This window comes from Serinus canaria, chromosome Z, assembly GCF_022539315.1.
Source record: "Serinus canaria isolate serCan28SL12 chromosome Z, serCan2020, whole genome shotgun sequence".
Lineage (NCBI taxonomy): Eukaryota > Metazoa > Chordata > Aves > Passeriformes > Fringillidae > Serinus > Serinus canaria.
The window spans coordinates 63,500,884-63,525,759 of record NC_066343.1 but is presented as its reverse complement, the minus strand read 5'-3'; the positions used below and the strand labels follow the sequence as shown (position 1 = coordinate 63,525,759).

General features: G+C 43.3%; 1 protein-coding gene across 2 annotated transcripts in view; it reads left to right on the top strand.

Moving 5' to 3' along the window:
* Positions 1-4,803: 4,803 nt before the first annotated feature.
* The window catches only part of EGFLAM (EGF like, fibronectin type III and laminin G domains), a 76,291-nt gene continuing 56,218 nt past the window's right edge, over positions 4,804-24,876 (top strand). The window contains exons 1-4 of one of the 2 annotated variants that reach the window (XM_030237431.2): positions 4,804-4,942; positions 21,295-21,404; positions 23,342-23,425; positions 24,532-24,558. In XM_030237431.2, coding sequence (XP_030093291.2) covers positions 4,834-4,942; positions 21,295-21,404; positions 23,342-23,425; positions 24,532-24,558 — 330 coding nt within the window. In that variant the 5' untranslated portion in view covers positions 4,804-4,833. Of the gene's footprint in view, positions 4,943-21,291; positions 21,405-23,341; positions 23,426-24,531; positions 24,559-24,876 lie in introns of both variants that reach the window. The other variant, XM_030237430.2, reaches the window with a different exon arrangement.

The window sequence follows — 24,876 nt, the reverse complement described above, 5'->3', positions numbered from 1 at the left end:
TGTGTTCAGATGCGCATTGGCTGAAACAGCTCTCCCCAAGACACTCTTTAGTTAAGCCTGAAAAAAACAGTTTATGCAGAAGAATTATGGCTTTAAGTGAGATATTGTCACTCTATGCACATCTATGGCATTTTGAAAGTTAGGCAATTATTTATTATAAAGTTTAGTAGAAGCAACAGATATATTAATTTATTAAACATCACTGGTTTCTAATTTATCTTAATAATAAGATACAAACTACCAATGGTTTGCTTGTTCTTGCTATAAAACAAAATGTGACTTGCTAAATTAAAGTTTGCTGGTTTTAAGTGATATGACATTTTTGAGGTTTAATTTTGAAAACTAGTAAGTAATAGTCCTTCCATTTTCCATACAGTTACCAAAGTCAACACAAAGATCTTTTCTTCTATATAATTCTATTTGACATGCATGCAGATCAGTATAACTTTAATTAGTATCTCATTGGAATAAATAACAGGATGGTAAAATATATATAGAGTGACCTTGGCATACTAAAAGGACCTTAATAGGTCAAAGTTACACTCTTCCTTTGAGAAGAGCCTGTGAAAAACTCCTGTCAAAAAATCTATGGATCATGAACAAATTGACACAATGCGACATATTTTGAATTTGTCTTTTAAAAAGTGCTGATTTTTAAAGAAGAGAGAGAGAGAGAACAACAGAACTTTTAAAGCTTTAATTAATGAGAAAACGATCCATTCTTCATAATTATGAAAATGTCCAGATTCCAAATGTCTTATTCTGCCCCCTATATTCCCACCATAAAAAGAATTATAAAGGTATAAAATATCCCATTTCAACATGAGATGCCCTCATTTGTACACTTCAATCTCAAAAGACTTTTTCACTGTTTTTATTTTAATCCTATTCTGGACTAAATATATCCACATGTTGAGCAACTCTGGAAAATGTTATAAATTTACACTCTTGTTTCAAGTGAAGACAAGCTTCAAGGCAAAGACGAGGCTCTTCTACCCCCATGAATGACAGTGAAAAAGCCTGCTAACCTCACTGCGAGATTCTTCTGCTCCCCAGCCTCTCCATCTGCTCACTTAACTGCACACAAACAAAGGTTTCCTCACTTCTACCAAATAGTTTTGGGGTAAACATCCTGTGTTAGGTCCTTCCACAGTGATTTATTGTAAAATCAGGTGTTGAAAATAAGTGTAGGGATTTATTTTTAATTAAGAATGGGTAATGGTGTAGATGCCTACTGAACACACTTTGTTCCTCAGAGAGTCTTGATGTGCCAACTTTGAAATTTGCCCAAAAAATGGAGTCTTATTACACTGAACCTCCAAAATTTGAAAGGGAGGTTATGGCCATGCTTGAAAATTTGGTGATTTATATCTATTTTTACCTTTTCAAGGAAAGGGGTGGCTCTGAATTCTGACACTTGGAAATCACAGGTTGATATAATAGGCTAATGGAGCTGCAAGCTGAATCAAGTTGATCCTTTTGGAGGTAGAGCTTTTAGAAGGGTCTGAGTACATAGAAGTAGGAGACACACTCTCTCCTGCTCTCCCAGGACATCATTCCTTGCATCCCTATTGGTGTATGCACATGCATTGCCTCTTGAGGAAAAGAGGTGAGGAGAAAATTCTCTGTGAAAAATCCTCTATGAAAAGCAAAGGGGAAAATTCCTTTGCTTCACTGAGTAAGAAACCATGTGGATTGAGTGATTCCTTCCCAGAGCTACAGAGCAAGAGAAAGAACAGAATATTCAACCTGAACACAGGGCTAGTATATCCAAATTCATGTGCTGGCTCAGTTAGCATCTTCCCTGGTGGAGGAGATAATGATGGAAAATTGCCTCCACTACCACTAGACTCCTGGGTTTAGGGACTTTTGAAAGAATATGTCTCAGTCCTTATCAACAAGTATTTACAACCACTGGAGAACCAGGCACTTGAAGGATATTTTATATATTTTCTGGAATCTCATCACTGGTACAGAGGTGGCTCTGAGGCTGAATCAAATTGCAAACCACTGACTAAAGCCAAATCCAGACAGAACAAGTTTCAGGTGAGGACAAGGAGAAGCAGCTGGAAGAATACGCTGACAAGAGGTACAATTAGTAACTGTGCTTTTCTGGTAGAACAGACTCCTCCATGATAAAGGTAATTTCTTGTCTTTAAGATGATGATCTATCTCACAGGCTGGTCTGAGACAGGCACAAAACTCAGCAACAGTCCAACCTCCCAAAACTCAGCACTGTCAAAAGTTCGTGTAACACTTTACTCATCTTGCCATCTCCCAGATCAGTGAACAGCAAGGCATACGTTTATCTTTTAAACAAAATTCTAAGCTTTAATTCTACATACTTCACCAAAATGCTTTTCCCTCTGATAGAGGTTGCATTAACAAATGTGTGCCAAGTTTTATTAATTTTAATCAGTATGCTACTGGAAGACAACAGGGACTATGCCAATGAGGAGAGTGTAAAATCTTACCAGTGAGAAAGCCACTGGGAATCATGTTGTTATTTAGAGGGAATTCACCAGGCTTGTGGCAGATTACCTTTGTTGGTGGGATTTTCAGGAAGAGCACCTCTCCATACATCCAGAGCTGAATATCCTGCTCCATCACAGCAGAAGGCAAGTTGCCAACTTGCATGGCAGCAGAGATAATCTCCTAAAACTGTAATTAAAATTACAAAATCTGTCTGAATCTTATACCTGCCTGAAACTCAGTAGTATCAACTTCAGTGTTCCAATCATTTTGGCCTCAATATGTCCAACTACAACTTAATCACAGAATACTTTGGGTAGACAGGCATGTGAGAAGACAAACTACAGTGGTTATTATGAGTACTGCCAGTAAAGGAAGTCAGAGGAAGGCAATGGGGCAGTGAAGGAAGGGAGGGAGGAAGGCAATCAAGTAAGAAGAAAAGCAGCAATGGTAATGAATTTGATGACAGCACACTGTACAAACCACAATTACTTGGAGTGTATAGGAAGGACAGGCTTTGCTTTCCTCCACCCTCGGCTGTGACCTGCTTGCCATTGCCAAGGAGAGAGCAGTCCATGAGCCTTTTGGGCAAATACAGAGTCCAGAGCTCATTCTCTGCCCTGTGAACTGCAGTTTCTTAGCACACCAGAGTTACTGACCCTGCCAGGAATTCCTGCCATGAGTCCTGCATCTCTCCCACATGCACTGCAATTCCTCTGTCTCTGCAAAGACAGGCTGATAAGAGTGTGAGACAGACATACCACTGGCATCCCAATCATGCTAACAAAACTACTCCTCATCTTTAATTCCTGTAGCCTCGAGCATATTCTCCTGGCAGTGATCACTCTGAAACTTGGATGATGCCCTTTCTGAGGGGACCAGGTTTCTGTCTCCTCTCCTTTCCTGAAGCAGGCAAGGGCTGTCCTCTCCACTGTCTTCTGTAAAGGTTTTGATTACTGCCTCCAACTTCTTCATGAGGTACTTGCAGTACTTTTACAGGGTACAGGATCAAAATCCCTTCCTCTGATCTTCTGTCCAAAAGGACTTCATCACCATTTCCTTTTCTCCTCTCATACCCTAAAGAGGTACAGGCCTCCTTATTTTCCTATATCAGCATTGCTCCCACAGAGAGACAGTTTTTCTTCTAATCTCTTCCTGGTTTTTCTCCACATTTCGTAAAGTTACAGCATGGAACTCATTGAACAGAGTACCAGTTTTACAGATTCACAAAGAGACTGTATAAACATACATAATTTATATGGACATCAAACCCACTGAAAGTTATCAAAGTAAACAGCAAAATAAAGAAATGAAGCAAATTTCCAAACCAAAGCCCACACAAACCCTCAAGACATAACAGCTCTGGTGTTTCAGAGCTTATACTGATCTCTAACTAACCAAGCTTAGGATGAGACCTGGAGCAGAGGACAGATAATCTCATGTCTGCTAATACAAAATTCCTGCACTTCCTTCTGTCTTTTAAATTTCAAAGATGGGATACTGAACCAAATGGATTTGGTCCTTCATCCCACCAATGTTTCATTGCTCTGAAGAGATGCCTTGGATTTCTTGTTTATCTCAGCTTTTTTTCTGGTATGGTCAAACTCCAGCATTTCCCTTTGCCTTCCTCCCCCTGCCCTCCCCATCCCTTCTAATCTCCACGGGGGTTTCTATATTAGTCTGAGTGGCTGGATAGGTCTCAGCCTCCATCTGGGGGGGGGGGATTAAACTTAATTTATCCTCTTAATTCAGCAACAATTTCCTCACCAAATCCTCTTCCTAGCTTCGCCTTCGCCCAGCAGTTGGCCAGCATTTCAGCCCCGTACCTTCGGGGGAAAAAAAAAAGGAGGAAACCCTTGTCAAACGCCGATGCTCCCTGGGGAGAGCAGCACTGGGGTCCCGCAGGGCGGAACGGGGCGGAGGGCTGAACGGGGAGGGCAGGGGTCCCCGCTGAGGAAGGGGTGACACACTGCCCCACGGTGCCCAGGGGTGGCTCCTGAGCGCCCTCCCCGCGGGCAGAGCCGGGCTGCCGAGCGGCACCCCCGCACGGGGGTCTCCCGGCAGGGGACGCCGCGACCCCTCCGGCGGGGCTGGGTCGGGCGAGCCGGGGCGGCGGCGCCCCGGGGGGAGGTGCCGAGCCGTGCCCCGCGCCGAGCGGCCGTAATCCCATCAAAGGGCCGGACCCAGCCTCCTCCCTCCTTCCCTCCGTCCCTCCCCGTCCCTGCCCGGCGCTCGTCCCGGCCCCGCTGTCCGCTCCCTGCCGCCCCGGCTCCGCTCCGCACCCGGCAGGGCGCCGGCGCCCCTCGCCTGCGGCCAGCGGCCCCAGCTCCGCGCTCGCTCGGGCGGGGGGACTCGGCGCACATGGAGGTGCCGGGCGGCTGTCACGGCCGCTGCATCGCCTTGGTGCTGCTCCTGGCTTCGTGCATCGGGTGTGCGGCCACGCCGCGCAGGAACATCCCCCGCCGGCAAGGTAGGACGGGCGGCAGCGCCAGACGAGGGGTGCCCGCCCCGCGACACGCTGGCACCGGCGAAGTTCCGCGTCCCTTTGACTCTGGGGCTGCCCCGGGTCGGGCACGGGCGACAGCGGGGCCGGGCGGCAGCCCCGGGGTGGGCGGGCAGCGGGGCAGCGCCGCAGGTCGGGCCGCCGCGCCCCCGGTCAGGGAGCTCGCCCGGCGGGGCGTCCGCCGCTCCTCGCCCTTCGCTGCGAGCCCCTGCCGCCCTCTCACGGGGGAGAGAGGATGCCCAGGCAGTGGCAGGGACCCCTGAAGTTGCCGGGTCGGTGTATGACTCGTGTCCTCCGATATCTTGCACCCAGTGCCGGTGGGCGCGCTCGAGTTACAAACCAGAACCAGGCTGCAGCTACTGCGGAAGAAATTGGCGGAAATTTTATCCGGTTTTTCCTGGATGCCGTTACCTTCGGTGCGGCGTGAGCAGAGTTCGAAGCCCGGTGAACCTCTAAGCCAGTCAGGGGTGACCTGTCGGGAAGGCTGCTCCGTGGCTGTGACATTGGTATGTGTGGCAGCGAGTAACCTAAGACACAGAGTAGTAAACGTGAAAGAAAAATTACGGGAGAAGCATGATTTTGTCCCAAAAGTGTAGCTATCGTGTATCAAGCATGATGTGGAGTGCCTCCTGGTCCTGCTCCTGGCTGAGCGCTGCCCGTGTCCTGTGGGAGAGTTCCCACGGCTGTCGACGGGAGGTTTGTGCGCTGATCAAGGAGGTCCTGCACAGTCCTTAGAGGCTGAAAGTTAAAACCCCGAGTCTGTTAAAACCCTTTTACAGTCCCCAGCATATGAAACAGTAAGGTAAAATGTAAACAATAAGATGAGACATAGTGCATGGTGAAGTTTGACATTCTGTATACTTTACAAATTGCGGTGCTAAGAGAAGATAATGCCTGGGACTGTCTCAAACGCTGGGACTGTCCTGGGGTCTCTGTGACCAACACTGGCTCTTGTCATTGAGTTCACTGAGATCAGTTCAGCTGAAAATACAAAAAGTTTAGTAAGTTCTGCGTCATCTCACAAAGTGTTTGTAGCTTTAGATCGTTTTTGTATCCATCCCACAGTACTGAAAGATTTTTATTGCTGGTTTTTAGAATCACTATTGTGCCCTTTCTTGCTCATAACAGAAGAAAACAAATGACTGTACAATTGGAAACTTAATACTTAAATACAGCCTGAGCTTAAAACCCTTACTGGACAGATGGCTAATTTTACTGGTCTGACCTTGTCTCTTAGGGATCTAGTCTCTTAGGGATCTAGTCCCGTGATCCTTGGTTGTCATAATAGCCACCATTAAGTACTTGAGGAAATTAGGCAGACAGGCGTTGTGAATGAGATGATTAGTAGTTTGCATTAAAAATACTGGATATGTGAAGTTGGGGAGGCAGATGTGTAAATATTTTAAGATGTTCTTTGACTCTAACGTACTGTTGTATGTGCTAGTCACAGGAGAATGGCAGACCTGGGGAAAATGTATTTCTGTGCATTAAATTAAAACAGCTTGAAGCTTGCAAATTCAACTGTAGCGTTGTGAAGGAAATGAATTAATATGTTTACTTTTCTTAGCACACGTTTTTATGTTAATTTTTTTATAACTTGCTTCAGATTCACCAACTGATTCAATCATTCATTTCTTGCTTCTTTTACTGTATAAGAAGTAATGAGTTTTATTGGGCAAATTTTTTTCAAAATCTGTGCAAACATTTGAAAATCCACTTGTAGCAAGATTTGAAGAGGGGAGATCCCCCACAGAGATTGTGTGCAGTGTATATATATGATTTAAATCCCATCTGTATTTTGTGGGGACCATTGGAATTGAGGGCTCCAAAGCATGGCATGACCTTACTATGAAATGTTGCTCTCAAAACAGGTGTAGTTTCAAGCAGCTGGAACATATTTGCCTTGTTTTGCAGCACATCATATGCTGGGTGGTTAAGAGTGGAAAAGAACTATCGTTTACTCACACATCCAAAATTACACATTCAGTGAGTAAAGAAGAGATAAGGCAGTAAAAAGTTCTTCAGGATTTTTTTTTCTTTCATTTTGCCCTTTTATTAGTGATAGAAGTGAAACTTGTACAGGAATTTTAACTGAGGTGAAAGCAAGAGGTTATATCAAGAGAGAAGTCATAAAACCAGTTGATCTTCAATACCAGAAGCTGAATTCGAGGTCCTGTGGATCAAAAGAAAAAAAGGTAGTAGAATGGATCTCCATTTTTCCCAGGTTTCAGTTCAGGGTTTAGCTTACAGAGATCAGTTCTGTAATCCCAAGAAAGCAGCAAAATGAGAAATCTATTTGTGAAGTTAAAAATATGTAGTAAAATGGCCACAAATGCAGCTTCTTAAATTAATCTTCAGGGAAGAGGGCTGTTGTACTCTAATACAAGAGATTCTGATGACTGCTAAAATCATTTGAACATTTATTTACAGTTACATAATACGTTTTCTGGAGACAAGAAAACGGGATGACAGACTCTCCGGGGAGGGCTTAAAACAAATCCTTAGGCACTGTGTGGTGAATAGTATAGCTGGGAGCAGATTAGCCTGGGATTCTCTATATCTTGTACTCCCAGAAGCTGGCACTCATACTGCTGCTTTCACATTGCTTTCTTGCTTTTGCCTTCTGCAAAGGCTCAGGTTTTTGCCATCTCTGTTTCAAGTTTCAACTGGTTGAAGAAAAAGGGGATCTGAAGATAGCTCCCAATGTGTTACTCTGCTGCTAATATAAACACAGTATTTAATTTTAATGGCTGTGTGATTTTAGAGAATTTTAGGGGAAAGAGGTGACCAGTCCTGTGGGTGTTCATGGCATAAGGTTGTTGCACTGTGTTGCATTGATGCTTCTTTAGTAACACAGTGTAAAATTCCAACGCCCTGTAGAATAATAAAAGGGGTCAGTCGGTCTGCATGGAGAATAAAAATAATCATATCTGATGCTTAGGAATGCTTCTCCTTTTATAAATATATTATGCTTGCCAGCTAATATAAATAAAGAATTTGGCTTGTATCTCTTTCCCAGATGTCCGCAGCAGTAGATATCACCAGCTTTCTATGTAAATGCTGGAAGAATCAGACCAGTTAAAGTCTGAAGACTTTACAAGAGAGTAGCACTCAATACCAGGGCTGGAGTTTCAAGAGTGTACAGATCCTTGGTCAAGACTACAGTAAATTACTTTTTTTTCGGAAGGATTTGGCACTGGGATACTTGAATTCTTTAGAAAATCTGACTATAATAAGAGCTGCTACATAAAGAACACTTTTGAAAGTCTAGCCGTATTTATGTATCAAAATAGGTCAAACTGCCTTGAAATCAGGTCTACAGATATGAAAAATGCAAGAGTCTTTGGGAAAGAAGGTGCTTATTTTAGTTTTTAAATATTACAGTTTTTTGGAGCAACAATAGGATGAATTCTTTTTCAGTGTCATAATAAATCCCACACGTAAAGCATGCAAGGGTAAGGTTGATTTGCTGCTGGACGTGAAGTGTCTGAGAAGAGGAATGACTTGGAAGCTGAATGATTCCTAATGTGAGGGATGTAGAGCTGTCAGAGACAGTGCATATCTGTGAGCTAGAACTAATAAAGAAGATGTGAATAATTTATTTGAGGGAAGATTAGTATCATCCTCTTAGAGTTTCAAAAATGCCTGATTTATTCAACACCAATAAAGTCAAGCACTCATTATATATGTATTTGTTGTTTGTTACCTTCAGGTGTAAGTTGCATCACAACATTATGTGACATTCTCATTTTGATTGGACTTCCTCTTGTACCTCTGGGGTCCATGGTCTGGTAAATTCTGAAAACTGATCAATCACATCACCACCTCACGCAGATAGGAGCATTCTGATAATACTTTCCAGGGCAGCAAGAGAAATGCGGTGAATTAGTCCACTTGGGCATGTTACTGTGTGTGTCACTGTTACTCATTTTGAAGTATGTTTTCTGGCTTTAGTTAGTCTCACTTGCAGCAAAATGCATTGTGCCCTTTCCATCATGAAATTGCAATCTTCCTCTGTACAAGGAAACTTTCAGTAAATGTTTTTCATTGGCACCATTTTGCCAGTGCCAATGTCTGAAATGACTGTTCAGACCTCCACAAGTGTTCAGAAAGGTAAAATTAGCCAAGGAATTCTACACCAGATACTGGGATTCACAGTGATGCTTTGGAGAGTAGGGGCTGTTTTGGAGTTAGGGCAGTAAAGTGATCCTTGGGAAATCTTTCTGCCTTGAGGCTGTCACAGACTGTCTTTGATGGCTTGCCAGTCCTTCACAGGCCATATTTTTATTTTAAAAAATGGGAATGGAGTGGTTTTTTTATCCTTTTCCAGCCATGTAACTTTAGACAGTGAAAATACTCCTATAGGGTGCTCATCACAACTGTACCCCAATTTTAGTCAATGCTTCTAGGCTTTAAGTGAGTGATAATGTGTGGGTGATTGTCACAGTGTCTTCTGGTGTGCCTTGCAGAAAAATACTCTTTTTCTCTCAGTGGCACTGGGCTAGACAGGACACAGCACTGTGTACTGTTTGCAGCTTATTAGAAGTGAACACATCCAACAGTGATACTCAGCTTAAACTTAATGGCAGGGATTCTGAGTGTCAGTCACCCAAAAGACATCCTGAGGAACAGAAAAATACCTTGTTTTCTTAAACTGGAAAATTTCAGTGCATGAGTTCTCTTCAGTGCCCCTTAAATCTCATTGATTAGCTGAGAGAATACTTGGAAGTTTGTAACTCTTCAGGTCATGCTTAAATTGGGACTCACATTTTTGCATATTTCTATTTTTTCTCTTTTAATATGTGTTTGTGCTCTTTTTATGCTATTTTAAAAATTGAAAATAAAATTAATTTTAAAAAGATGACTGTTATTGCTTTATGTCCTCAAAACAGGACTGATAGGACCTCTTCACAACTTTTCCATTACAAGGAAATGAAACTCTAAAATGCCTATAGAAAGTTTTTCATATTAAAAAGTCATTAAAGGATATTAAAGGCACCTGTAATCTAAGCAAACAGCCATAAATAGGTTTTTGCAGAACTTATTATTTCATTATTGAGTGTACAGTTGCGTGCCATATTTATCTATGAATGTGTGATGGTGGCCTATGATCACATAACAAAAGACTTCCTAAATCACAGGGACACAGGAGATTATGTTAGATGTGTGATCTTGAATAAAATTTCTTAATTGATTTCTGTGCAAACAAATTATCTATATAAGAAAAATCCCATAAATCAAACAAATTCCCTGTTCTTCATAACTAATTCCAGCTGAAAGGAAATACTTTTTGGGTAAGGCTAAGCAAGATCTTATTTTCTTTTATTTTTTACTTTTAGTGAAGATGCTTACACATGACAACCAGCTTAGTTATTTCAGATAATGTCAGCATCCAAACCACAGCAAAATATCAACATTACTTTTTCAGACTTCTCAGAGCCACTGAGCTGAGAACAAGCACACCAGAATTCATTTTCAAAGTAACTGCTTCAGGAGGGCATAAGCCACTGGAAATTGAAGGCTTAGGGGGAAAGCTTTCGCACAACCAGGTGCCTAACTCAAACCTAGATAATGATGCGCTGTGTGATGATCCATAAAACTCTGCAGGTGGGAGGTGTATAGTGTGAAATGCACCAAGTTCATGCCAGCTCCTCCACTGAACATAGGGGAGCTACACTCAGAGCTACACTCAGTAAAGACTACTGTTGAGGAAAGTCCCTCAGGATATTGGCCTCTAGTGAAAAAGGAGTCCACACAATATTGATAAAGGGAGCCATTTGTTCAAAAGGGATAGGACAGCTATGTGGTGTGGGAGAAACCCTTTCTTCTCCTGGGTTGGATCCCTGTAGGTGGATAGCCAAAATGCATTGGTTTTCTTTTCTTAAAAAGATGTCTCACTCCAGCATTGCCAAAGTTATCCTGGATAATTTTTAAAATAGGAAATAGAAACCATATGCAGGTGCTAAGAGCTGAACATGGCTTTCTGAGTGTATCCCCAAGCAGTGATAGGGTGTCTTCCCCCTTATATATGTTAACCTTACAGTTAATAAACACATTTTATATAACAGTGCAGATAGCAATCATGTCAAGAACAGTTCTTCTGAGAAGTGGACAGAGTGGTTCTGAGTTTCCCCACATCCTCAGAGGATAGTCAATCCAGTGTTATTTGCACAGAAAGATTTCTGAAGCTGGAAGAATCCCAAAACAGATTACTCTTCACACTTCTCTCAATTTTAAAAGTAGGTTAAAATTGCTAGCATCTATGAAAACAGTGGTATATATCATACCTACGTACATTTGGAACTTGCAAAATTGTCTTTCTAAAATGATGGGAAATGAACATCCTGTGAAAGCTGATCATACTACAGGAATCATTCTGATCTTTCTGCTGTACCAGAGGTGTTGTGGCACATACAGAGTTTTAAATCAAAACTGGCTTTGTGCTTATGCACTCAAAAATCTTCTGATAAAAAATCCTAAGGGCAAAAATTATACAGTATTTCACTCAAGTTTTATTGCTTTTATGCATTAAAAATTTCAACTAGTGTGTCATTTTAGGAAAAAAGAAGCCAAACTGTGAACAAAATCTGTCAAACTGTAGATGATGGAAAGTACATGTCTAGGACCAAAATTTTTGTGGTTTAATTAGAGATTGCAGAAGCCAAAATCTGTTCCTTGGAACTGAAATGTGAGGTCTCTTTCATATTCTGCTTTCTAAACAATTACAGGAGAAGGTAACATGTTTCCAAAAATAAGCAGGCATTTTATGAAGATGATTGTTTTCAGAGATGTTGGCATTGCAGCTGATACTCCAGCCACGCATGGAGATTGGTGTCCTGCTGGCATTTTCAGTTCCCGTTCCCATTTCATGATGTTCTTGTTCCCATGTGAACCTGTGGTGTGCAGGTTGCTAATGTTCCCATTTTTACTGTTCAGTCACAATGGCAGAGTTGAACTTTGCAGTGAAGAACTGTTTCTCTGTCCATGTGTGTGCCAGAAGACTCCCTCAGCAGGGTGAGATGAGGCCCTTCCAGCCATTTACCCCTGCAGAGCCAGAGGGTCATAGGATGGAAGAAGAAACCTGCAGAATATGAGCAATTCTTTCAAGGACTTCTGGACAAAGAACAAGACAGCACCTAAAAGGGCCTTTAAAGGGGAAAAAAAATGAGATGTTTGGACCCGCTGATGCCAAGTAAAGGACATGTCTTGCATGAGGTAACCCTGGTAGAGGTTTGGGATGAAGGGTTGGACTCCACAGGCTGCAGGAGACAGTGAGCAGGGGATGCTTTGAGGCGATTAGGGAGCATTAGATACCAGCTGTGTGGACATCATAGCTGTGCCTGGGTCGTGTGCTATTTTCTGCCCTATGTATTTGTTGCTTATGCTGGGATATATTTCCGTGTCTCATTGTCTCTTGCACCAAAGAGGGTTTTGTCCTTCCCCGTCGGTCTCTTAGCTCTCACATCCTGCTGCTTGTTACTGGTTCTTTGAATGCACAGGCCGTGTCCCACCCTAAATCAGTGCAGGGATTCAGGTTTAAAAACCACAGCTATTTCAGTCACTTAGTACAGACAAAGAATTTCCTCTGGTTTTACTGATAGTGTTAGTGAATGGAGAGACTTGCTGACTGCAGAAGGTATTGAAATGATCCCATTTCTTATGGAGGAACTGAGCTGGGGAAGAATTTCCTGCTCCTTGAGAAGATTTTCTTGAGATGTAAAATACTTGTGGGAATCATAAAAGTGTATATGAATTATGAGGGAGTAATGAAGATGGAGCTAGGCTTTTCTTAGTGGTGCCCTGTGACAGGGCTGGAGGCAGTGGACACAAAGGGAAAGCAGGAAATTACCTTTAGCATGAGCAAATACTTTATTACTGTGAGCATGACTGAGAATTTAGCCTGAGAGGTCGTGGAGCTTCTGTCCTTGGAGATACTCAAACGTCTTTATGCAAAGTCTTGGGCAACCTGGTGCAGCCTAGCCTGCTCTGATCAGGGGTTTGGACTAGGACATCTCTAAATGTGCCTTCCAGCCTCACTCCCTCTGTGATTTTGCAGAGTGTCACGAGGATCTCCTGGAAACATCTGTTTCACCTTGCAAGTTTATCTTCCTTTGAGCTCTCCTCCACCCAGTCTCCCAGTAATGGACTGAAAACATCAGCTGGACCAACTTCTCTGCTTTCTACAGAGAAATGAGTGTGTTCTGGTGTTGTGATCAGTATAAAGTGTTTGGTGGGAGGTTGCTACACTTTGTGTTGTGTACCTCTATGAGGCCTGTGCCAGAACCTCAGGGATAATAAATTCACACACTGATTTTTGTGATACTTCCTGGGGCAGGATGATATCATTTGTGTTCATGAGCTTCAAAACAGTCACTCAGGACTTGGAAATATTGTGGGAACCCAAATGCTGCATGTCATGTCCTCCCCCTGCACATTTGTTGCCTGTCACATGGTCAGCTTTGTCCTCTTTACACTTTAATCTTTTTGCATGTGTGTATGTAATGCGTGTGTGATTGTCTGACTGTAATTTTTTTCTATCTGATCACTATTCAGGAAGCTCCCCTTTAATTATTTTCTAGTACCAAGTAAGATGTTTCTTCAATAACTGTTTTGTTCTGGGTTTCAGCAAAAAAGAAATGTGTAGTAGATAAAGGGAACAATTAAGGTACATCAAGGAGAATACTTTTCAACTATTTTGAACAATTTTTGTGATGGGTTCCATTGAGTTAGGAAGATTTGGACAGCAAACACCTGAAAAATAAGTGGTATTAATTGATGGGATAATAAATTTTCAAGTTATTTATTTGGCATTTTTTATGATTCCACTGGCCTTTTTACTTTTTGAAGTGTTGTGGTTTCTGAAGCTCCTCCCCAGTGCTTCCTAGCACCTGGGATGCATAACCCATGAGACAAAAGAGGTGGGAGGAGGTGCCGAATGCAAAGTCTATTACACAGACAGGGTGATGTACTGTTGCTTGATTTCAGCTGCCTCGTGGCACTTAAGTTAAATCTCTCAGACATGTTTTTTCGAAGTTATTTGAAAACTGCTGAAGCAGCTGATGAGAAGGCAGGCAGTGGCAGGGCAGGCACAGGGCTGGCTGCAGCCTGCCAGTCCCTGGACACATCCCCAGGGACAAGGCAGGTTGGAGCCCAGACAGGAAATCCCAAGCCAGGAAAAGTGTTGAGCTTTGCATTCAAGGAGCTTGTAGGCTGGAGAAGGGAGAATTGACCCTCAGTCCCATCCTGTCCCTTCTCCAAGATCAGGAAGCTGGTCACCAATTTCCTCTGCCAGGCTAGGGTGCTGCAGAGGTATCAGGAACTAGGACAGCCATGCCCCAGCACTGGGGCTTCAATGGGCAAAGCACAAGCCTGGTTTTAGAGGAGTATGTGTTAGACTTTGACTCAGATTTCCAGAAATACACTAATAATTATGCAAGTAGAGAGTCTTGGTGGGGGTTTTTGCAGGCACCTATACTCCATTTCCTCTGGAAGTGGAAAATGCTTCCATTAGGAAAGCATAACTTCCCCCAGGTTATCCAGGTGCAGGTACAAGGCATGAACATATGCACTTGTGTGAATCAAACTAGCAGTAATTATTAAAAACACAAGCCTGTAAGAGTTGCCTAGAGATTGCCTGATGTGCTCATTTTGACAAGGGCAAGACAGCTACAAACTAGACCTTTGCTCAGAGAAATGATGTCCCCTGTTTTTATAACCTTCAGCACCAGGAATTCTTCAAAAGTGTGTCCAGGGCATAACTATCCATAGCCAGAAACTTAAACTTTTATATATAGCTCTCCAAAAGTGGTGTTTTTTTTTTTTTTTTGGTTTTTTTTTTTTGTTTTGTTTTGTTTTGTTTTGGTTTTTTTTTTTTTTTTTGGGGGGGGGTTGTTTTTTTGTTTTTTTTTTTTTTTAAAGTAGTTACTGCTTTTCCTTTTCAGTCCTGGAAATCACTGTTGCTGTTGCACTGTGCAGAGCTCACCTTCTCTCTCCTTCCCTTTGCTGCAGCTGGAGCCTTCCTGGGAGCAGAGCCTTGCTCCAGCAAGGAGTGTAAGGAGAGAACTTCCCCTTGCTGCCTTTCTGTTCAGTGATCTGCAGGGCCAAGGTACAGCAGGAAAAGCCACGACAAAGCCACCAGGGACATTGTTCCTGTTTGCTCTTAATTGGATTCGTGGTGTTGCACTGTAGCTTAAGTTCTGAGCTTTGTATCCTTCATTCCCCTTCACTGGGCTATAAAAATCCCAGTGACTGTCACCTCGGTTGTCCCTGGGGCAGATAACAGATGCTATATAAGCATCAGCAAAACATCACATGAGTCCAAGCCTGTTGTTTATTAAAATGTGGAGAGATTTTTTTCATTGTGGTTTCTTTTGCAGTATTTTTAAGGACTAATGAAGGCCATCCTAGTCTCTCCAAAGATTTGTGCACTGTGGTTTGAATCCAAAACCATGGTGCCTCTCTAGGGCCGTGTTACCTGGAATCTCTGCTGCAGGATCTAGTGCAGCAGTAGGTGATTCATTCAGAGAAATGAGTGTCAAGATTTTCAGTGTGTGGATGTGGCTGCTCTGGGTGCAGAACCAGGACAGGCTGGCTGAGATTCTCCAGTTTCGAGTCCTTGTCCTTTGTAGTTGTTGTGGCTGTGAAATTCTTGCTCTCTTACGCACTGCTGCTGGGCAGTGGGAGCTGGAAAAGGCTTCAAAGAAATTTAAAGATGGCATATTTTTTTCATTTAGAATTTCCTGACCTTTTCAGTTTGTTGTGTTGTCTTCCTTCCACTGTGGTGTTTGCATAACTTTCGGTCTGTAAAATAAGGGAAGCAAAAGACCTTATTTATCACTGTAATTGTTTAATAAATAAGAATTTCACCAATATTTCACTGAGAGAGTGAGTGGACTGTTCTACACTTTGTTTCACCTCTTGGAGTGGACAAGCTTTTTTCCTTCAGAAACAGCTATTACAATGATAAAATGCTACTTTAATAAAATTCATAGGCAGTTTTTTTTTTTTGGTGAATTGGTGAACACAATGTTTCAAACAAGCAATTCAGAGGTATTTCTGGAAAGTGTTTTTTTTTCAGAAAACTTCATTTTAGAATTAGTTTGATTTGTTTTTCTTGAGCTTTTTTTACTCCTCTTTTCTTACATTGTGACACTTTAGTAGTGGCAGCTGGCATTTCATCAACAAGTTTCATTTGTTTCATGGGACACAAATGGGAGACACATCAACCTGGAAAATAAGGAGCCCTTCAGTCAGTACCTCTCTTAGGCTGTTACCCACAGAGATTTAGGAGTAAAATAGTGAAATGTTTATCTCCTTTTATTGCCTTATGCTCTCTCGTTAAGAGTGCAGAAAATGTAGTATAAATAGTTTGATTTTCCAAACTACAAACTCGTAAAGATAAAATTAACCAGCTGTTTTCCCTTAAATGTATTACTGTATTATTGCATGTGGATTGTATCAGTGAACTTGCATGTTGTTTCAGGATCTGCAAGTAACTGTGACTACCTGCATGCTTTGATACAGCAACAACATCTAAAAAGAAAGATTTAAATTCATAATATGATTAAAATTCTAAAAGAAATGTTTCTAACACAAATCCTTTCAGATATTCCATTCATCAGTGTTTAGGATTAAAACTGTATTCAATCACTAATATTTTAATCCAATTTAAAATTTGAATCAGTTTTGAAATTTGCTCTAAAATAGTAGTACTAGTAGTATATACTAGTAGGGATGAGCTTTATCCAATTCATCCAAAGTGCTTCAAGTGTGAAGCTTATGAACATTTGAAATGTATTTGGCTTGAAGCTGAGGTTTTTTTTGTCACAACTGTTCATCACTGTAGTAAGATTTTTGTTTCAGCCCATGACTAGAAGGAAGGAAGGAAGGCACGGAAGGAAGGCGTGGAAGGAAGGCGCGGAAGGAAGGCGCGGAAGGAAGGCGCGGAAGGAAGGCGTGGAAGGAAGGAAGGCGCGGAAGGAAGGAAGGCGCGGGAGGAAGGAAGGCGCGGGAGGAAGGAAGGCACGGAAGGAAGGCAGGAAGGAAGGAAGGAAGGAAGGAAGGAAGGAAGGCGGGGAAGGAAGGGGGCGGCGGAAGGAAGGCGCGGAAGGAAGGCGCGGAAGGAAGGAAGGCGCGGAAGGAAGGCGCGGAAGGAAGGCGCGGAAGGCGCGGAAGGCAGGAAGGAAGGAAGGCAGGAAGGAAGGCAGGCAGGAAGGAAGGCAGGAAGGCAGGAAGGCAGGAAGGCAGGAGGAAGGCAGGAAGGAAGGAAGGAAGGAAGGCAGGAAGGAAGGAAGCAAGGAAGGAAGGGAAGGAAGGAAGGAAGGAAGGAAGGAAAGGAGGATAGGAAGGAAGGAAAGGAAGGAAGGAAGGAAGGAAGGAAAGGCAAGGAAGGAAGGAAGGAAGGAGGAAGGCAAGGAGGCAGAAGGAAAGGAAGGAAGTGCCAACTAGGAAGGAGAAAGGAAGGAAGGAAGGAAGGACTTAGGGAAGGAAGGAAGGACAGGGAAGGAAGGAAGGAAGGAAGGAAAGCGCGAAGGAAGGAGGAAGGAAAGAAGGAAGGAAGGAAGGAAGGAAGGAAGGAAGGAAGGAAGGAAGGAAGGAAGGAAGGAAGGAAGGAGAGGAAGGAAAGGAAGAAGGAAGGAAGGAAGGAAAATGAAAAGGAAGGAAGGAAGGAAGGAAGGAAGGAAGGAAGGAAGGAAGGAAGGAAGAGAGGAAGGAGGAAGGAAGGAAGGAAGGAAGGAAGGAAGGAAGGAAGGAAGGAAGGAAGGAAGGAAGGAAGGAAGGAAGAGCTCCCTGCATGAGCAGTTTTTTTGCAGTAGCTGGAGGAAAGGATCTGGATGAGGTGTCTGCTCCTGAGCCCTGCACAAGGCCAGCGTGGTTGGCCTGGCAGCAGAGGGTGGATTCACTGGAAGTGTTTCGACTCAAGGTAACTGCACAAAATCGCATGGGCAGACATGGAAGTGACATTTCTGCTGGTGGATTCAGTGATGGCAAGGAGCATCCAGAGGCACTGGTACATAGAATCACAGAGTGGTAAAATGCTCAGGGGTTGAAGGGCCCTTCCAGACCCTCTAATCCCAATCCCCTTGTCATAGGGACACCTCCTGCTAGACTGGGTTGCTCAATGCCTGATCTGACCTGGCCGTGAACAATGCCAAGACTGTGGCATCCACTGCGTCTTTGTGCAACCTGTGACACTGCCTCACCACCCTCACAGCCAAGAATTTCATCTCCTCATGGCAGTAAAGGATACCAGCACTGATGGGCCCAGGCTGGGGACCATTCCCAGGAGGCATTCACTTAGCCTGTGGCCACCTGATGGTAGCCCATGAGGGTTTAATGTATGGGCAGAGGCTGTTGTATGTGGCAGTGAGAGCCACAATGGAAGTGACATTTGTACTGATGGCATAAGCATTTTCACCATTTTTAATTTGAGTTGCTTTTGTGAAGCAAAAATTTAAATAATGGTCATTATCTTGAAATGGCAAAATTTTCTCCATCTCAGGGAGACTTCTCATGTATTCTTCAGCTTACTTGGAGAGCTTCTTTGGTGACTCTTTTACTGGTTTAATGTTTTTTGCATATTCTTAGAAGTACAGAACCAAAGATGTATAAACGGGAAGGAAGGTAGCTGTAAGCAGAAAGGAAAACGCAACATTGTCAGCTCAACATTGTTTATCTAATGAGGCTAAATCCTCATCAAGTTTTTGTGTTTGATATAATTTCACAATGTACAGTCATAATATGTGTGATGGTGCTCCCCCTTGATTAATGGCTTCTTTGCATGGCACCGGAGTCATTGCTCCCATTACCATAAAAACATTTTGGACAGTATTGAACTTTCTGTGCCTGATGGGCCAGAAAGGAGAATGACTGTGTTTGTACAAAACATGTTTAATTTTGTTGTTTATATAAATTGGCTCCTTGTTCTTTGTGATCAGAGCAAATCTCCATGCCTTCTTAGGTATTCACTGACCCAGCTGCAGAGGGCACTGGCAGGGGGATCATCACTCAGGCAGATCTTCAGATGATGTACAACTAGTGGATATGTCTCACTCCCTTTGTCTGCAGATTCCCAATCCACAGGGTGGAGAGGGGAGGAGGCTCCGTTGTGGTTTTGCACTGCTCCTGGTCCTACCAGATTAACAGAAGTTTCATGCTGAGTTTTGAGAAGAGGTATTTCTGACCCCAATTGTAGGAGAAACTACAAACACCCCAAGAGTTCTACCCTTGAAAACTCTTTATTAGTTTTAATAGTCTAAACATGACGTCTGACATAAAGACATAAATGTTTAGACCAGCTTCAATATCTGTGTTAAGTGTGCCTAGTACATGATGCTCTGTAAAATCATGCAAAATACATTAAGCTCAGGTTTATCTCAAAATGGCGTGTCAGTAGTGCAGTGACATGTGCTGCAGCAGTTGTGGTCAGCTGACAAACCTCTTTGATACGGTTGTTCAAAAGCCATGACATCTCCTGCAGCTCTGTGCCACAAACAATGCTTGTGTCAGATCCTGCCGTCACCTTGCCGTGGCTGAGAAGGGAAAGTTCAGTCCAGAAATGGACATTTTTTACTTTCTGCCAGGTTGTGAGAAATTCTGACAACCAGAAGTGACTCTGAATCCCCAGATGCACATCACTGAGCTGTCAGGCCAGGAGTGGTGACAGCAGCAGACTCTGGGGCTGCCGTGCTGCATGAGACACTCCTCTCTGCCTTGCCCTCTAGCCTGCCCAGGGAATAACTCTGTGCATGGGTCACAGCTGCCACTGGATTTCGTTTTGCTCCTGGCTCCTGGTCCGAGCAGGCAGCAGGTGCCCAGTGCCATGTGCCTGCCTGTCACAGGGCTTTGTCACCCCCAGGGCAGCCTGCAGTGTGTGGTGAGCCATGGCCATCACCTGAGGCTGCTTGCAAAGACACTGCTAGGGCTGATGGTGCTTGTGCCTGGTTCCTGAGCAAGCATCCAGCCATATCCTGTTGTGTTAGGGGAATTCCCTAACTTCTAGGGAGAACTAAAGAGGGAGGATAAAAATATGGGCCTCCCTGGCTCCTTGCTCTGGTTTTCCCTGGCATAGTCCAGGGCCTTGCATTTACTCCACAGTGACAATTTATAGGCCAGTGTAACTGAGGTCACTGTTTGGCTCTCTGTGTCTCTTTCATCATCTGCAACCTGGAGATTGTAGTGTTTTCTAGGGCTGAGTGAATAATTCATTGTGTGGCTCCTTATTAAACAGATGTTGTCGCTCTGTTTGCAGATAGTCTACAAATGGATTGCATTTTGTTCAAATTTATTTGTTGTCCCAAATTATTCACCAAATACTTTCAGTAAATAATGTTATTGGCCTATAGTGCATTCAGAATATGAATTTGAAACTTGCCTTACATGACTGTTTGTCATTGCTGGTTAAAATTCATTATTTCAGCAACTATGCCTTCCAGCAAGTTTGTCTCATAGAGCTTCCCCAGAAGTAACACAAGGATGCAATGAATATGTTAAGAGTGAATGTTTAGGGGGTGTTCTTTCTTCCTTATGACTAATGCAGCTGAAATGCTAATCTGCCTCATTGGGTGTTGTGAAGATTGGAAAGCTGTTTTCTGAATGTGAAATGCTTCTTAAGTGGACCCTGATACACCATCCCTGGCTGCTTGTCCCTGCCCCTCCTCCAGGCGGCAGGTGGTGTGTGGTTCCAGCTACTGCTGAGTGCAGGGCAGAAGGTGAGCATAGGAGGTAGCACATGCTGTGTTCAGAGCCACTGGACCAAGCAGGAATCCATGGGGCTAAGTCCGTGCTAGTGAAGAAAATGGGTGAGGGCCCAGGGGACATGGCGTGGTTTGGCTCTCTCCCACGTGGTTGGATTTTCCTTCCCCAGAGATGTCCATACTGACTTACACATGTGGTGTGTGAGAGGTGCTGTCTTCCAGGCCATTCCTGGGAGAGCTTCCCAGCAGTCTGAATCTGTGCCACAGCTGTACTGTACAAGCAGTACGAGTGTGTGCATCTCCCTGTCTTTGGGTAGTATCCAGCATCTCACAAACATATTTAAAAGCCTGTGAGTTGGCTCCTAAGCTAAGCAACAGCTTGCCCACTAAGGAGAGGAGATGTCTCCCTTTGCACCCGCTCTCCTGGTGTTCCACTGCTACCTTGGAAGTCAGAAGTGGAGAGGGGAAAGAGGCACCCAGGTCAAATCTGAGTAGTGGTATGTGTTTGCCAGTTTGGAGTGAGGGCAGCACAGGCCTGTTCTTCACAGACATACGTGCCAGGCAGCTAAAGGAGAGGGGTTTTGTCCTGTGGCTCCTCACACAATGCCATTTTGTTTTCAGCAGATAGGCTGGGGCCTCCTCTGGACATCCTGCTGGATTCCCTGAACTGCACGGCGTTCAGCGTGCAATGGAAGATGCCGAAGCAGCACGCCAGCACCGTCACAGGGTACACGGTGAGTGATGCTTTGTGCTGCTGCCTGGCCTCAGGCTGCACACACCAGAGCCAGCAGGACAGCCCCTGCTCCTCACAAACAGTGCCACTGCCCAGGAAGCAGCCAGGGGACAGCGGGCTTGAGCGGACTGAGCTGTCACCTTAAAACACATGCAGCTCATGTTCTAGAAACACGCTGTGATGGGCATTTGGGGTGGATGCCAAGGGTCTGCAGTGGATATAGACTGCTTTTCTGTTGTGGTTTTCCTGCAAGGCTCTCAGTGCTCTCTGATAAAACAGTAAAGTAGAGCAGAGCAGGTCAATATTCACTGTGCAAGTGAGGGCCATGCAGATCCTTTGACTTGTACTTCCAGCCTGAGGATTACTTTAGCAGGAATATGTTTTCAAAATAAGCCTCTAAAACTTCCGAGACTTGCAGCAGGTACAAGGGAAGGACTGTTTCATGGAATCTCTTCCTAGATAGATATGGTACTGTGCTGCACAGAATCCCTGGGAACCCACCTGCAGCCATAAATATCAAAAGGGCTTTTGTTTTATTCCCTCCTACCTCAGAAGTCAGTTTCTGTTAAAGAAGCTGAATGATTTTCCTGTTGTACTCAGCAATTTTTTTGGGAAGTCTCTGACCCCCATCAAGCCTCTGCCATGTTACCTTCTGCCTATAGGACAAAACAGAAGGGCTAGGTTAAACTTTAGTGTATTTTAGTGTGCAAGAAGAAAAACAATGAGCACTAACATGCCATTCATTCATTTTTGTAAGGTATTGTTTTAACAGGTATTCCATGGCAATGAAACTCAGTCCCAAAATAGAAGTGAGTCAGTGGGAAATTAGCACCAAAGGTGCAAGATGCTGATGAATGTGTTGCTTTCCCCTTCAACAACAACAAAAAAACTGAATAGCAGTTTTTCTTATTAGCATTTTCTGTGGAGATATTTGAAATTTCCAGCAATAAAATGCCCAAAATTCAGTGTTATATAAAAAGATGGGAAGCAGAATACTACTGAGTACCTTATTATTAATGAACACTAAGAGAAAGATCCCTGCAATAGGTATTTCTGGTACACATGCTCCTTTATCCCACAGTCTTGTGAATGACACCAGTGCAGCCAGGCTGCAGAGTTCATTTTATTGTTATGTAAAGTGCTATGAACTAGCAAATAGTAGTCTAAAACTCCAAAAAGCACTTGCTGTGTCCAGGAGCTGCCTCAGGTGGGCTCTGGGTGTAGCTGGGTCCTTCTTCTCTGTGAAAACAGAGGTGCAGGGAGTAAGTGGCCTAAGTCATACCCAGTGGTCGCTCTCCATGCATGCAGATCAAGCATTTGAGCTCCACCTCTTTTTTTAAGCCTTGAGCTGGTGTGTGGCATGATCATAAAACCAATGACAAGCAGCATCAGTAGTGCTCTACCCAAAACGTCTTCACTCTAGTGTCTTGACCCTCTGGCATCTCTGGGTCTGTGTGCACAGGAAAGCAGATTGTCTGTCTCATTAGTCTCCAGTACATGGCAACAGACATGGAGACATTTTATGATAGAACAATTCTTATAATATCATAATCATGAAATGTCAACATCTTTCTTGCATGAAGTACGGGGTCTGTGTAGTGCGGAGTAGTCCCACAACTCTTCGGCTGTCCGTGTTAACACAGACAGGTGATGCACAGTGGAACAGCTCAGGCCTGTGCTACAAGCACCACACCTGTGTTCCACATTAGGTAAGTGCATGCCCTGCGTGGTGGTGTCCTTTGGTCACACTGACAACTTCTAGCAAATATGTAAGGACTATTAAAGGACTTCAGCTTTTCCTGCATTTGAGAAGGCAGGGGATCACGGGCTCAGATTCTGTCCTCAGTGTGAGAATGATGCACTGGTGCACTCATTCTTAAGTTATTCTGAAACACTGACTTATTGATGTAACTGGTTTGACTGTATCTTCTTCCCAAGGTCTTTTACTCAGAAGTTGAAGGTGACAAAGCAGTTAAACAGCTCTCACACGATGTTCCCCTGAGTCTGGATATGATTAGCATGGTGAGTATTTCTTTTCATCAACAATCAGAACACTGGAGCAGAACATGCAAGTTGAAACTTGCAACTGTCACCCTGTAGTTTTGTGAAATATGGTGAGGATCCAAGTCCCAAATCTGCTCTGGATATTGAGCAAAAGGAAATCACAAGGTTTTTGTGTTTAAGTGACGCCCTTTTTCTCCTTCTTGTCTTGCCATTTTATCGTGTAAAACTTTTGGGACTTGCTCTCAGCTTCCTAGAACTGACCTTTATCAGGAAATCTACTAAAATAGAACTTTTAATCTTAAATGCATGCATTTTCACACATGGAAGGAGTGGAATTGCACAAGTCTATGAGAGAGAGCTGCATTATCACTGTTTGTGTATTGCAGTGTCTGACACAGCTGTGTGAGTTAACTCACAGAGTGTTTCTGCTTCTGTGTGAGACTGTGGCCTCCTGAAATATGGCCATTTAGTTGGAGTTCTGCAAGTTCATATTCTAGAAGATTCCCCCAGCTGCTGATGTTTATTTTGTTTTTGAAAGGAATACTTTTTCTCATTGCTCTCCATTGTTTTTAAAGTTATGGTTCTTTGGTTTTTGTTTTGTTTTAAATTTTATTTTATTTTTCCCTTCTCATTCCTCCTTCACTTTTTCTGCTCCACTTCCTCACTAGAAGCATGAGTGAGGGGGATGCTCAGATTTCCTGCAGGTTTCCATCCCTCTGGTTGTCAGTTCTGACTTTTGCAGGATTCTGGGATCACAGTGAATAAAACAATATTGTTGTCATGATATATCATTTCTTTATTCATGCATTATCTTCTCCCTTCTTATCTTTATCTCTGTATTCCTTTCTCACCTCTTTTGTTTCTTAAAAACTAGTTTTGTTAGTAGTGCTGAGGAAGATCAAACAACACTGGTTTTTATTATCTTAATCCTAACAGCAGTACTTCTTAATCACTGGGAGAGGAAAGTCTGTATCTCAGAACTCATGCAGATGATTAACAGCCACACAGACTGCCATAGACTGCAGCATTGGTCTTGTTTTAATTCCCTGACCCATTATTTATGTGATTTTGCCATCACTTTTTATTATTTTAGTTCTTAACAAGTCCTGTTTGCTTTTTCCTAGGGTCAACTTGAAGGACAAGCAATTTTTGTAAGTATTGCTTCACATGAAACTTGGTCACAGATGTGATTAAAAATAAAATTGAATGTTTCTGACTCAGTCTCTCCACAGACACACACAAAAGTTGATCTCAGATGTTGATTCTATGTAGCACTTATACATGATCTTTTGTGGTCAAAATAGTAGTCTCAAAAAGCTCAAAATCCACAGGTGGACAAGGTAGATACGTGTAGGCAAAGTAGCTCCCTTTTTAGTGATGAATAAACCTTTTTGTCAGTCACCATAGATATTTATGGATGTCTTGTTTTGATGGAGGAAATTTGTGTAAAAGATGAGCTGTATCCAGGC